The sequence below is a fragment of the Moschus berezovskii genome, chromosome 1 (genome assembly GCF_049115385.1).
Source record: "Moschus berezovskii isolate FMDL1 chromosome 1, NW_MosBer_1.0, whole genome shotgun sequence".
Classification (NCBI taxonomy): domain Eukaryota; kingdom Metazoa; phylum Chordata; class Mammalia; order Artiodactyla; family Moschidae; genus Moschus; species Moschus berezovskii.
Genome location: NC_142460.1, coordinates 87,998,739 through 88,012,448, shown reverse-complemented (window position 1 = coordinate 88,012,448; position 13,710 = coordinate 87,998,739). Strand labels below are relative to the sequence as shown.

Sequence of the window (13,710 nt, the reverse complement as noted above, 5' to 3'; positions counted from 1 at the left end):
ATTCCCCAAATTAGAACAGTGGGCCTGACAGTGTACAAGGGCCTGTTGTAGTTGAGGATGCAGCCCTTTGAGACCCCTCTGGAAAGTATCATTAAAATGATTTAGAAACAGACCCAAAACAAAACAAAAACCTGATATCCCAAATATGGGTCAAAACTTTAGGTTTCTGTGAACAGGCAAGGTGCCAATGTCAGAGCCTGAAAGGGGCACAAAGGGAAGTAGGCTTTTTAATGCCTCTGAATATAGACCCTTTTCCACTAAAGATGTGACTTTAAAAAGTCATTTTATAATTAATATACCCCAATGATAGTATTCCTTCTATGTTGTCTTTTTGCAAATTATGCTGGTTGTTGCTCAAAAATATTCATGAATTGCCTTCAGAACCAACTTACAAGCTACCCACAAAAATCTATTTCTTTATTCATTCAAAATCCTTTTTCTGTTTTGTTTCTGTTGAGATAAAGGGATACAGAGCAGGTTGTGAGGGAGGTTCTCAGAGTAGAGGGATATTATAGGAATAAGAATTTTAATCTCTCATGCACTTTGACTGATACAGCTCTCATTTGGAAATGCAGGTTCTGCTGTGCCTTGTTTTAAAATTAATCATCTGCGTAGTGTGTGCAAAGAAACAGGCACCTTGTGAGCACCTCATTGCTGGTCTTTCTAGGGAAGAAGCTTGGTGAAAGAGTGATTTGTGAGGAAGATAGTGAAGGCCCACAGGCACTTCTGAAATAATCGATGGCAATTATACTCTCACAGATGTCCCACGAGAGAGGCAAAGAGTAATAATGAAACTTAGTAATATCCTTACTAAGTGGCACTGAGCTGTGGACATTTATGCAGTGTTTCATTTAATCCTTTCAACACCCTGTTCATTTACAGTGGATACAACTCTTCCATGTTACCAGTAAGAAAATTACATCCTTAAAGAAAATACAAAGTCAATCAGAGTCAAGACAATCACTGTTACTTTGGTCATATGGTTACTTGATAGTCTCTTATCTTCACTGTAACAGAGAAAAAATTAAAATCCAGCTTCAAGTCCAAATCCTATTTTCTTCTAAGTTAAAGAAGAAATTTAAATTTTCCTTAATTTTCTTCTAAATTATCTGGTTTCTTGTAAGTGAAAGAAGGGTAAAGTGGGGTACCAGTTATGTTCTGGATATTGGGATAAGCCATTTCTAAGTCTTATTTCACTTAATCCTTGCAACCGCCCTGTGAGGCTTGGTAAGGTTAAGTAACACGCTCAAGGTCACTCAGCCTTGACCAAAGGAGGGAGTGAAACCAAAATTTGAACAAAGCCCTTTAACTCTCAAGCCTGTGCTCTTTTCAATAACTCATGCTGCCTAATTAGAAGAAAATCTGTGGAGCAATGTTTTCTTGTGACTTTTATTTCTTCCTTATTTTCTGAAAGTATTACAGCTTCCTTTCTAGTACACCTTTCATCAAGGTGTACACACAATAATTCTATCACGAGCAAACCAAATTTTCAATTGTGAAGTTGCTTGTGAGAGGAAAAGTCACTCGATAATTCTAAAGGCCTTCATTATTTTGGATTTCTCTGAGCTTATCTCCAAAAGAGTTATCACTTCAATTTATCACATTCAACTGTCCACTCATATTCTGAATGACCAGAGGTCCAGGACCAGAGCTTGATTTAGAAGGGTGATTGGTTTGGAGGTCTCCGTGTTTTGTTTGTAATTTGAATTTTGAATGCCTTTGTTGTTGTTGTTGTTTAGTAAGTTGTATCCGACTCTTGTGACCCCATGGACTAGAGCCCACCAGGCCCTTTTATCCATGGTATTTCCCAGGCAAGAATACTGGAATGGGTTGCCGTTTCCTTCTCCAGGGGATCTTCCTCAACCAGGGATTGAATCTGTGCCTCCTACATTAGGAGGTGGGTTCTTTATTCCTGAGCTATCAGGGAAAGCCCCTTGAATGCCTTTAATGGGGCCAAAATTTCATTCTTTGCTCCTCTCCTTGATGGGGCTGGAGGCTTTCAAGTTACCTTCTAACCTTTAAAGTCTTTGGAGCTTGTAATTAATTTTACAAGTTATAATATATTTGGGCCACTAGATGGTGATCTTTAATTATATATAACTTGAAGTTTCTCAGGTTGATAAAATGGATCACTATTTTCTTAAGATTTTTTTAAAAAGATTTATTTATGGCCATGCTGGCTCTCGGTTCTTGTGCCGGGCTTTCTCGAGTTGCCGTGAGCACGTGCTACTCTCTGTTGAGGTGCATGGGCTTCTCGTGGCTTCTCTTGTTGTGGAGCACTGGCTCTAGGGTACCTGGGCTCAGTAGTTGCAGCACGTGGGCTCTAGAACACAGGCTCAGTAATAGTGGCTTACTTGCCCTGTGGCATGTGGGAACTTCCTGGACCAGGGATTGAACCCACCTCCCCTGCATTGGCAGGTGGATTCTCAACCACTGGACCACCAGGAAAGCCCTTAGGCTTTAAGCAGATACAACTTTACCATAACTTTTTACAAAATACTTATTAAGAATATTAAATATTCAGATGCTGATTTTCCTGATGCCTGATCCCCAGGCTGGGGAGCCTGACATGGGGCTTGGAACACTCACTCCTGTGGAAGAACTTCAGTAATATAATTATTCTCCAGTTTGTGGGTCACCCACCCAGGGGGTATGGGATTTGATTATATTGCAAGTCTGCCCCTCCATATTGCAAGTCTGCCCCTCCTACCTGTCTCACTGTAGTTCTTTATGTGTTTGGTTCCAGGAGATATTTTCTTATAGGTTTTTTTCTTATTGGTGGTTATTCTGGAAATAATTGTAATTTTGGTGTGCTGATAAGAGGAGGTGAGCTCAGGGCCTTTCTACTCTGCCAGTTTGGCCATTCTCTCTCATCCCACATCATTTTGATTAGAAAACCTGTCCCCTAAAACTTACTTTCTTGATAAAATGGAAACATACAAAATTTTAGAAGCAACGTGAATGTAGTACATACATGTACATTTTGAACAGTATGTTTTGAGACAGATACCTTGCCATTTCAACAAGGAAGGTCACATTCATTGATGACAGCTGTGGATATTCAAAACTAGAATAAAAATAATCTCCAGTACATAAAGAAATATGAGAAATGAAAGCCATACACTTTGAAGCCCTCATAGCACAAGATGAAAAACCAAAAGATCAAGTGGAATAACTTCTGAAGAAAAATCACTGAGTTTGGTCAGCAAGAGGTAATTAGTGATCTGAAAAAATAACTTCAGAGAAATACCATGGTATGAAACTGAACTTTTTAGACAAGGGTTGAGAACAAATGGTTCAGGAGAATATAAATAGAGAAAAGAGAACTGGGCCATGTCTTCATGAACGAATGATAGAGAGAGGTGCTGATGAATGAACAGGGTATAAGAGATTTAAAGATGTCAAAAATCAGTAAGAGGCAGAGGGAATGAGAAGTTTTCAGAAGTTAAAGGTGGTTGACGGAGGCTCAGAAAGGTAGGAAAAGCAAGAAACCAAAGCCAGGGGGAGAAACTGGCTTCATGAAGAGTCAAGAAGTAATGTTTTAGATTCAGAGCTGCTGTCCCAGCAGCCACCACTCACTAAGGATTTGCACCCGAATCAAACCCACTTGTGTACTGTATACATAGACAACAGAGCACAGCTGACTGGATTTTTGTGTTCTTATATTCCCCAGGAGAGAGAGAGCTCCCATAGTGGGAGAAGTATGGTCATTTAGTCACCGGGCACAACACTGCTTCTGTGGCGACTTCTCAGCTCCCATGTGTCAGCAGCATCATCTGGATTTCTAGCTGACGTGAGATGGACACCGCAAGTTTGTATCTAACATCTTTGGCTTAGATTCTGAGAATCAGATGGAAGAATTTTATAAACAAAGTTTGAGGAGTTAATGACTGTTGTTTTAACATTGGTACACACTCTGCATATTCAGGTAGTCAGACTTGCAATGAATCCTAACTGGGATGTGATCCCTCAAGAACTTAGTAATCTGAGTCTTCAACTGGGTCACACTGCTCAGAACTGTGGCCATTCTCAAGGTGAGAACTCAGGAATCTTTAAGAGGAAATCAAATATGTCTCAGAGCAAGAAATCTATGGAGTACTATAGGGAAATTTCCATGGAACCTTGTCTCCCTTGATAGCGTATCTAGAGGATCCCTTCATGTTATAAGTCCACTTTACTGCCCCAAAACTGGTCCTGAGTGCCTTTGAGGGTTCACGCAGAGATGGCACAGGAAATATTCCAGCAATGTGCCCTCTCACAGGCTATTTATTGCAAGTGTACAAAGTCACAGAGAAGCACTTTTGTGCGTTTTATTCCTTTGTTTTATTCTTGCTTTTTTCTTTTTTTTTTTGCGTGTCTGTATATTTTTTTATATACTATGTATCTATTAAAATCACTTTAAATGCTTTTGGGGGACTAGCATGGTACATAAATAAATAGGAAGTGAAAGGTACTGGCTTGAGGATTCTGTTCTAGATATCTATTTTGATGCACTTGAAATTAAGCCTTCCCCGACTAAGGCTCAGAGAAGAGCCAGACCAACCCAAAAGTTGTGGAACCACCTTTCTCTTGGTACCTACCATTTAGCCTTGCGGGGTGGGGATTTCCCAAGTAAAGGCATCCAGATAGTTTTGTGTTTTTTTTGCCACTCGGTGCCCCAGGAGGAAGGATCTGTGCCTCTCTATAACAGGCCCTACATCTCTCTCATTTTCCTTAGCCCCCTCTGGTGTCTTCATGAATCCATTTGTGCTTCATGTAGAGACTCGCCTCCAGCAGACCATAAGATGTCCTAAGATGAAGTGTGTGTGAATGTATGTGTGTTCCTCAACAGTATCTTTATGTGTATGGCCTTAGGCTCATTTTAGATCCTTTTATATTGATATCTATTTTTTCTCCATCCATTTTTCTCATTAATTACATATTGGAGAAAACTGGTTAAATGCCTTCACTGGGCAAATGTTTGAGATTATTTTAATGTCCATAATGTAACTGAGTCTAAATTGGCAAAATAGAAAAAAATTAAAATTTTAATAGATAATTCAGTAACTGATAGACTTCTGGTCTGGACAAGCTGACATAGACTTTTCCTCTGCTCCTCCTCACTAAACACAACTTTATAAATCCTAGAAATGTTGCAACAGACAAACAAAGAAGAAATCTGAAGAGTGCTAAGAAGAAAGTGAGCTGGTTTGGGAAGCCAGGACCAGATGACAACACAGAGGCAGGGCATCTTACGTCCCCCAGCCAGCAGAAGGCAGCCACCCAGACCTAGTCTTTTCTGACTTTCCATCTGGCAACAGAAAGTAGTCCCGTAGCTTGTTCTTTCCCCTGGATCTAGTGGAAGCCCCTCTTACAACCTCAGGGAAGGGGGACCTACAGGGAATCCTGTCAAAAATAAGTGACCAGGGGAAGCACTCTCCTTCCCTGCTGAATCAGAGATTCCTCTTTTCTATGGAGAGATGCTGGTGTGGATGGGAGGAACTAGTAAGCAGGTGGCCCAACTGGAGAAGCCTCAGTTGACCCCAAGGGCTGGAGACATTCCTCCTCTGCCCAGAGATACGAGGGCTCTCTGGTGGAACCAGGAAAAAGAACCTGCCACACCTAGCAGCCTTATAGCTAGCAGCTGGGTCCAAGAAATCACTTTATTCTCCTCCCTTCCCAGAGAAACCTGGGTAGCTGGAGGTGGGGGGAGGGTTACTAAATTAAGACTTTCCCCACCCCCCTCCCTCACCAAGAGGTATCTTGGCAACCCAGCCGGAGGAAATTTCAACCCTCAGGCAGTCACAAAGTGTCTGAAAATTAAACAAATACTGGAATCAGCCCACAAAAATAGGCTAAGACTCATATGTTAAACCTAAATAGAGTAACTTCCTGTAAAATATTTAAATAGAACCCAGGTTTTCCTAACATAATAGACAAAATGTCCAGGATATAAATCAAGAAACAAGAAAATCACAACTTGAATGAATGCCAACAACACCAAGATGAATCAAATGTTGTAATTAGTCTGATAAGAATTTAAAGGCAGGCATTATAGAAATGCTACAACTCCGTTCCGTTCCGTCGCTCAGTCATGTCCGACTCTTTGCGACCCCGTGGACAGTAGCCTATCAGGCTTCTCTGTCCATGGGATTCTCCAGGCAAGAATACTGGAGTGGGTTACCATTTCCTTCTCCAGGGGATCTTCCCGACCCAGGGATCGAACCCGGGTCTCCTGCATTGGAGGCGGACGCGTTAACCTCTGAGCCACCAGGGAAGTCCTAATCAGTTACAAATTCGCTAAAGTATAAAAAATCACAGAAAAGAAACAGAAGTTATGCAAAAAAAAAAAAAAGGAAATTATAGAACTGAAAAATAGAAACTAAAGACTTAACTAGATGGGCTCACAGTAGAGTGGAGATGATGAATCAGTGAACATGAGGACAGAGCAATAGAATTCACCCAATATGAATAACAGAAAAGAGATTGGGAAAAAGTGACCAGAGCCTCAGGGACCTATGGACTAATAACAAAATATCCAACATTCATATCACTGGAGTCCAAGAAAGCAGAGGAAAAAGAGGGAAGAATAAATAAACATTTGAAGAAACAGTGACTGAAAACTTGCCAAATTTGATGAAAAACATCAACATAGAGATTCAATAAACTCTAAACAGGATAAATCCCAAGAATCCATGTCAATACACTTCATAATTAAACTTTTGAAAACTAAAGACAAAAAATCTCGAAAGCAGCCAGAGAAAAACAATGAAGTCCCTGAAGGGAAACACCATATGAACAGATTTCTCATGTGAGATCATGAAAAAGGAAATGTCAAAATATTTTTTAAGTGCTGAATGAAAATAACTATTGACTCATAATTTTGTATCTGGCATAACGAGTTTTTAGAAATGAAGGGAAAATAAAAACATTCATAGATGAATGACAACTAAAAGATTTTGTGACTAGCAGATAAATCCTGGAAAGACTAGATAGAAGCTCTTCAAACAGAAAAAGATAAAAGGAAACTTAAGCATCAGAAAGCAAAAGAAAAAATAGGTTAGAAATATGAGTCCATACAATAGACATTCTTTTGAGTATTAGAGAGTATTATAATTTGTTTCAATCATAAAATATGATTTATAAAACCCCAAAGGAAAACAAAAATCTCACAAAAGGGAGTTATACAGTGAGTTAACAATAATAGGTAAAGGTGAGGAAGGTAAAGAAACCTAACTGGAAGTGAGGTTTCTAAGTAGTAAACAGTGTGATACCAAGCACAGAGTTAGAAGTAGTATCCAGAGCAACCGTATGAAAACTACAGAGATGAACTCAAAAGTGCTATAAATATATCAAGATGAAATCCGAAAACATGTTCAAGGAACCTGCAGATAGGTAAGAAAGAATAAAGAGCAACAACATCCAAAAGAAACAAGTAGGAAATAATAGCATCCTAAAGTGCTAACTAACATATCATTAATCGCCTTTGTTGTAAACTGTCTAAATATGCCAATCAAAAGACAGATTAGCGGAGTAGATTTAAATATTAAAAAAAAAAAACTAAATCCAACTATATGTTCCATATAAGAAATTCACTTTGTATTCAACCACAGGTAGCCTAAAGTAGGATGGAAAAGATACACCGTGTACACATTAATAATAAAAATTAAAAGGAGTAACAGTATTTAAATCTCCTAACTGATGCTAAAGCTGAAACTGCAATACTTTGGCCACCTCATTTGACGAGTTGACTCACTGGAAAAGACTCTGATGCTGGGAAAGGTTGGGGGCGGGAGGAGAAGGGGACGGCGGAGAATGAGATGGCTGGATGGCATCACCGACTCTGTGGACATGAATTTGAGTGTACTCTGGGAGTTGGTGATGGACAGGGAGGTCTGGCGTGCTGTGATTCATGGGGTTGCGGAGAGTCGGACACGACTGAGCGACTGAGCTGAACTGACTGAACTGAACTGAAAGTAGACTTCATAGCAAAGAAAATTATCAGAGACATTATATATTATATAAATAATATATATATATTATATAAAAGATATTATATAATAGTTAAAGGATCAGTCTGTCAGGAAGACACAATATACTAATGTGTATAAACTAAACCATAGAGCTTCAAATACATGAGGCAAAACTGTTAAAGCTGAAAGGAGAAAGAGAAGAATCTACAATTATTGTTGGGAACCTTAACACTGCTCCCATTCAGTAAATGATAGAAGTATTAGGCAAAAACATCTGAGCAACACAATCATCAAGATCTAATTAACATATAAAACAGACCATCCAACAACAGTATAGTTTTCTCAATTTCTATGGAACATTCACCAAGTAGGAAAAAAAAAAACCCATAAAATATACCATAAAACAGACCTTGACAAATAAATTGAAATCATAAAGCTTATATGCCCTGACTACAATGGAATCAAACTGGAAATCTGTAACAAAGACAACAGGAAACTCTCAAAATACTTGGAAACTAAGCAACACACTTCTAAATAATTATGGGTAAACAATAAGCCTCAATGAAAATTAAAAAGTATATAGAACTAAATAAAAATTAGAACACAAAGTATGTAGGAGGCAGCTAAAGCAGTATTGAGAGGGAAATTTATAGCACCAAATGCTTACATTTAAAATGAGGAAAGGTGTAATATAAATTCTTTCCTCCAGAAACTAGAAAACACAACACAATAGACCCAAAGCAAGCAGAAGGAATGAAATAATAAGGAGCAGAAAATAAAATTGGAAATAGGAAAACACTACTGAAAAAAAGAAAACTGCATTCCTCCTGGACTTAGGTGCAAAAATCCTTAACAGAATATTACCAAGTATTTTAATACACAAAAATATACCATGAACAACTGGGATTTATTCTAGGTATGCAAGACTAATTACCAGAATAGTCAAAACAATCTTGAAAAGTGCAATTGGAAGACTTATATCTTCTCATTTTAAAATGTACTATAAAGCTATCATAATTGAGATAGTGTGATACTGACATAAGGACAGACATTTGGTCAATGGCAAATAACTAAGAGCCCAGAAACAAAACCTTGTATTTATGGTAAATTGATTTTTTGCCAAAGCTATTTAGGCAACTCAATGGAGATAAAATAGCCTCTTCTAAAATAGCTGCTGGGTCATTTGCATAGCCACAAGCAAAAAGGTGGATTCGTTGCATACACAAGCAGTTAACTCAAAATAGACAACAGACCTAACTGTAAGAGTTAAAACATTTAGAAAAAACTAGTTGGAATCCTTTGTGTCCTTGGATTAATTAAAGAGTTCTTAGATATGACACCCGGAGAAGGCAATGGCAAGCCACTCCAGTACTCTTGCCTAGAAAATCCCATGGATGGAGCAGCCTGGTAGGCTGCAGTCCATGGGGTCGCTAAGGGTCGGACACGACTGAGCGACTTCACTTTCACTTTTCACTTTCACACATTGGAGAAGGAAATGGCAACCCACTCCAGTGTTCTTGCCTGGAGAATCCCAGGGATGGGGGAGCCTGGTGGGCTTCCGTCTATGGGGTCACACAGAGTTGGACACGACTAAAGTAACTTAGCAGCAGCAGCAGCAGATATGACACCAGTAGTATAACCCTTAAAAAAAAATTTATAAATCAGACGTCATCAAAATTTTAAACTTTTGCACTTCAAAAGACACCATTAAGGAAATGGACATACAAGTCACAACTTAGAGAATATGATTCACAACTTAGAGAATATGATGACAAATCATATTTCTAACAAAATATTTCTAACCAAAATAAATCTCACAACTCAAGAAGAAGAAAAACAACCTAATTTTTAAAAATAGGCAAGATTTGAATAGAGATTTCACCAGAGAAAACAAAGATGGCTAATAAGCACATGAAAAGATGCTATTAGTAAAATAGAAATTAAAATGACAATGTAACTCTATTTCACAACCACTAGAATGATGATAATAAAAGACAATAATAAGTGAAGGCCTAGACATGGAGAAATGGAAATTGCTGATTGAAATGTAAAATGATGTAGCCATTTTAAAATGCCTTTTGGCAATCAAAAAAACATAAATTTACCATGTGACCCAGCAGTTTCATTCCCTGGCATATATCCAAGATGAACACTATTTGTGTGAAGACTTATACTTGAACAGTCATAGGGGCCTTATTTTTAATAACTAAAAATGCAGTAAAAATTCTAAATTTCCCTCAACTGGTGAATGGATGAACTAAATATAGTATATCCACACAATGGAATTCTGTAGTTAAAAGAAAAAATAACTGATAGGTGCTGCAACATGGATAAACTTCAAAAACATGCTCAGTAGAGGAAGCCAGATGCAAAAGACCACATACATGATCCAGAACGGGTAACTCTACAGAGACAGACAGGAGATTAATGGTTGCCTGAGCCAGCGGTGGAACAGGAATTGACTACAAGTGGACAAGAGGTTCCTTTTTGGGGTGATGGAAGTATTCTAAAATTGGATTATGGCGATGATTGTACTAAAAATCATTCAATTGTACACTTATAAGGAATGAATTCAATGATATATCTACTATGCTTCAATAAAAATCTTTAGTAGGTGAATATCATTACAATACCCTCTATGGGGTCACACAGAGTCGGACACGACTGAAGTGACTTAGCAGCATCATTACAAAATGCTTTCTATGCATATATAGAGTGATAAGAATTCTTTTAAAATGTGTTCAGGTTTCCGAGGTGGCTCAGTGGTAAAGAATCTGCCTGCCAGTGCATGAGACGCAGGAGTTGCAGGTTCGATCCCTGGGTTGGGAAGACCCCCTGGAGGAGGAAATGGTAACCGACACCAGTATTCTTGCCTGGAGGGTTACAGTCCATAGGATCACAGAGTCGGGCATGACTGAGCAACTGAGCACGTGTGCAACAGCAACCCATATGAAGAGGGATTCTGACCCACTTTGCATATCAAGCAAAGAATATTTTCAGAATTGGAAAAACAGTTGTGAAAGGTCTGGTCTATGCCCTGTGAAGAGCCATGAAAAAAGCTGAGAATCTTTAGCTTGATGAATGCTTACTTGAGGCAACATGAAAATTCTCCCCAAATAGCAAACAGAGTACTGCATAAAAGAGAGGTTTATGCTTATTCTAGTTAGCCATAAAGGGAAGAACCGTGGTAGGCAGTTTCATAAAGAACGCTTTTAGTTCAACATAAAGAACTGTCTGCCAGTTTTTCCCAAGTCATTGTTCTGGAGAACACTATAACATATGAGGCTAAACAAGGAGTCTTATGTCTCTGCTGAAGGATTTCTCAGAATCTCTGATATCCAGGTGTTAAGAAGAGGATGTAATGTTCTTCATTTCCAAAATATATTTGTCCAGAGAAACTATTAGCACTGTTAATATCTCTGAGACAGTAGTTCATAGAACAGATTGAGTTAAAGCTGCTGAAATGGGGACAGAGTATTTTCAGAAGAAGCAAAGTCAGGTTCACATCAAGATATTTGTGGAGGGACTTGCCTGGTGCTCCAGCAATTAAGACAACACACTCCCAATCCAGGGGGCCTGGGTTCAATCCCTAGTCAGGGAACTAGATTCCTCATGCCATGACCAAGAGCCAGATTGCCACAATGAAGATCCCAAGTGCCGTAACTCAGACCTGGCCAGTCAAGTAAATGAATAGATAAACATACATAATTTTAAAAAGGTTATCTGTGGAAACTGGATAGTGTTGCTGTCACTTCAGCACTTCTGAAAACTTGGTAACCAGGACCAGAGTATTAAAGCTTAGGAAAACGGAGAAACTTTTCTTGTTATGTTTACAACGTAAGACTGACTCAAAACAGTTCTAGATGTGAATAATGGAGCAAAATCAATGGAAATGAGACTATCTAGGACAGTTATTCTGAACGTTTCCCCCATCAATACTTTCCCCTAGCAGTCATTATATTCCCATGTCTGTCCACTGAGTCATTCACTGTGTGCAAGGTATTATTTCTCAACTTTTTTCACCAAGACAGCAACAAACAAACAAAACCCTGTCATATTCTATCACTTCTTCCTTCAACTCTGGATTTTGTTAGAATCCTGATATGGGACCATGTCCTGCACTGAGCACTGCCATTTTAGAAGCTCAAACCTAGAGTACTGGGTTTACTAGAGTATTAACTTCTTTTAAATAAATAGGACATTTAAAATTTGGGGGGAAAGTAAAACAGGAAAAAATATCAAAACAGATCCACTACTTTGAAGCTGAAGGAAGTACCAGTAAAGGAAGTTGTTTTCATAAAAAATACTGTTATTATTAAATATTTGTAGCAACAGAGAAAGCAATGGCACCCCACTCCAGTACTCTTGCCTGGAAAATCCCATGGACGGAGGAGCCTGGTGGGCTGCAGGCCATGGGGTGGCTAAGAGTCAGACACAACTGAGCGACTTCCCTTTCACTTTTCACTTTCATGCATTGGAGAAGGAAATGGCAACCCACTCCAGTGTTCTTGCTTGGAGAATCCCAGAGACGGGGGAGCCTGGTGGGCTGCTGTCTATGGGGTCGCACAAGTTGGACACAAGTAAAGTGACTTAGCAGCAGCACCAACAGTAGCAGCAATAAATAAGATAATAATAAAGAGGTGGGCCAACAACTTTGAAAATGAGGGTTCAGTTCAGTCCAGTCGCTCAGTCGTGTCCGACTCTCCGCGACCCCATGAATCACAGCACGCCAGGCCTCCCTGTCCATCACCAACTCCTGGAGTTCACTCAAACTCATGTCCACAGAGTCGGTGATGCCATCCAGCCATCTCATTCTCGGTCGTCCCCTTCTCCTCCCGCCCCCAACCTTTCCCAGCATCAGAGTCTTTTCCAGTGAGTCAACTCGTCGCATGAGGTGGCCAAAGTATTGGAGTTTCAGCTTCAGCATCAGTCCTTCCAATGAACACCCAGGATTGATCTCCTTTAGAATGGACTGGTTGGATCTCCTTGCAGTCCAAGGGACTCTCAAGAGTCTTCTCCAGCACCACAGTTCAAAAACATCAATTCTTCGGCGATCAGCTTTCTTCACAGTCCAACTCTCACATCCATACATGACCAAGGGAAAAACCATAGCCTTGACTAGACGGACCTTTATTGGCAAAGTAATATCTCTGCTTTTTAATATACTATAAAGGTTGGTCATAACTTTCCTTCCAAGGAGTAAGCGTCTTTTAATTTCATGGCTGCAATCAGCATCTGCAGTGATTTTGGAGCCCAAAAAAATAAAGTCTGACACTGTTTCCACTGTTTTTCCATCTATTTCCCATGAAGTGATAGAAAATGATAATTAGTGTCTATAAAGTGAAAGAGGAGAGTGAAAAAGTTGACTTAAAGCTCAACATTCAGAAAACTAAGATCATGGCATCTGGTCCCATCACTTCATGGGAAATAGATGGAGAAACAGTGGAAACAGTGTCAGACTTTATTTTCCTGGGCTCCAAAATCACTGCAAATGGTGACTGCAGCCAGGAAATTAAAAGACGCTTACTCCTTGGAAAGAAAGTTATGACCAACCTAGACAGCATATTAAAAAGCAGAGGTATCACTTTGCCAACAAAGGTCCGTCTAGTCAAGGCTATGGTTTATCCAGTGGTCATGTATGGATGTGAGAGTTGGACTGTGAAGAAAGCTGAGTGCCAAAGAATTGATGCTTTTGAGCTGTGGTGCTGGAGAAGACTTTTGCGAGTCCCTTGGACTGCAAGGAGATCCAACCAGTCCA

The 13,710-nt window shown here is 39.4% G+C and overlaps 1 protein-coding gene across 2 annotated transcripts in view; it reads left to right on the top strand.

The window, feature by feature from the left end:
• The window catches only part of ILDR1 (immunoglobulin like domain containing receptor 1), a 32,950-nt gene extending 26,613 nt beyond the window's left edge, over positions 1–6,337 (top strand). For both annotated transcript variants that reach the window (XM_055393447.2, XM_055393307.2), the window contains one exon: positions 3,674–6,337. In XM_055393447.2, coding sequence (XP_055249422.2) covers positions 3,674–3,715 — 42 coding nt within the window. In that variant the 3' untranslated portion in view covers positions 3,716–6,337. The remainder of the gene's footprint in view (positions 1–3,673) is intronic.
• Positions 6,338–13,710: the final 7,373 nt, after the last annotated feature.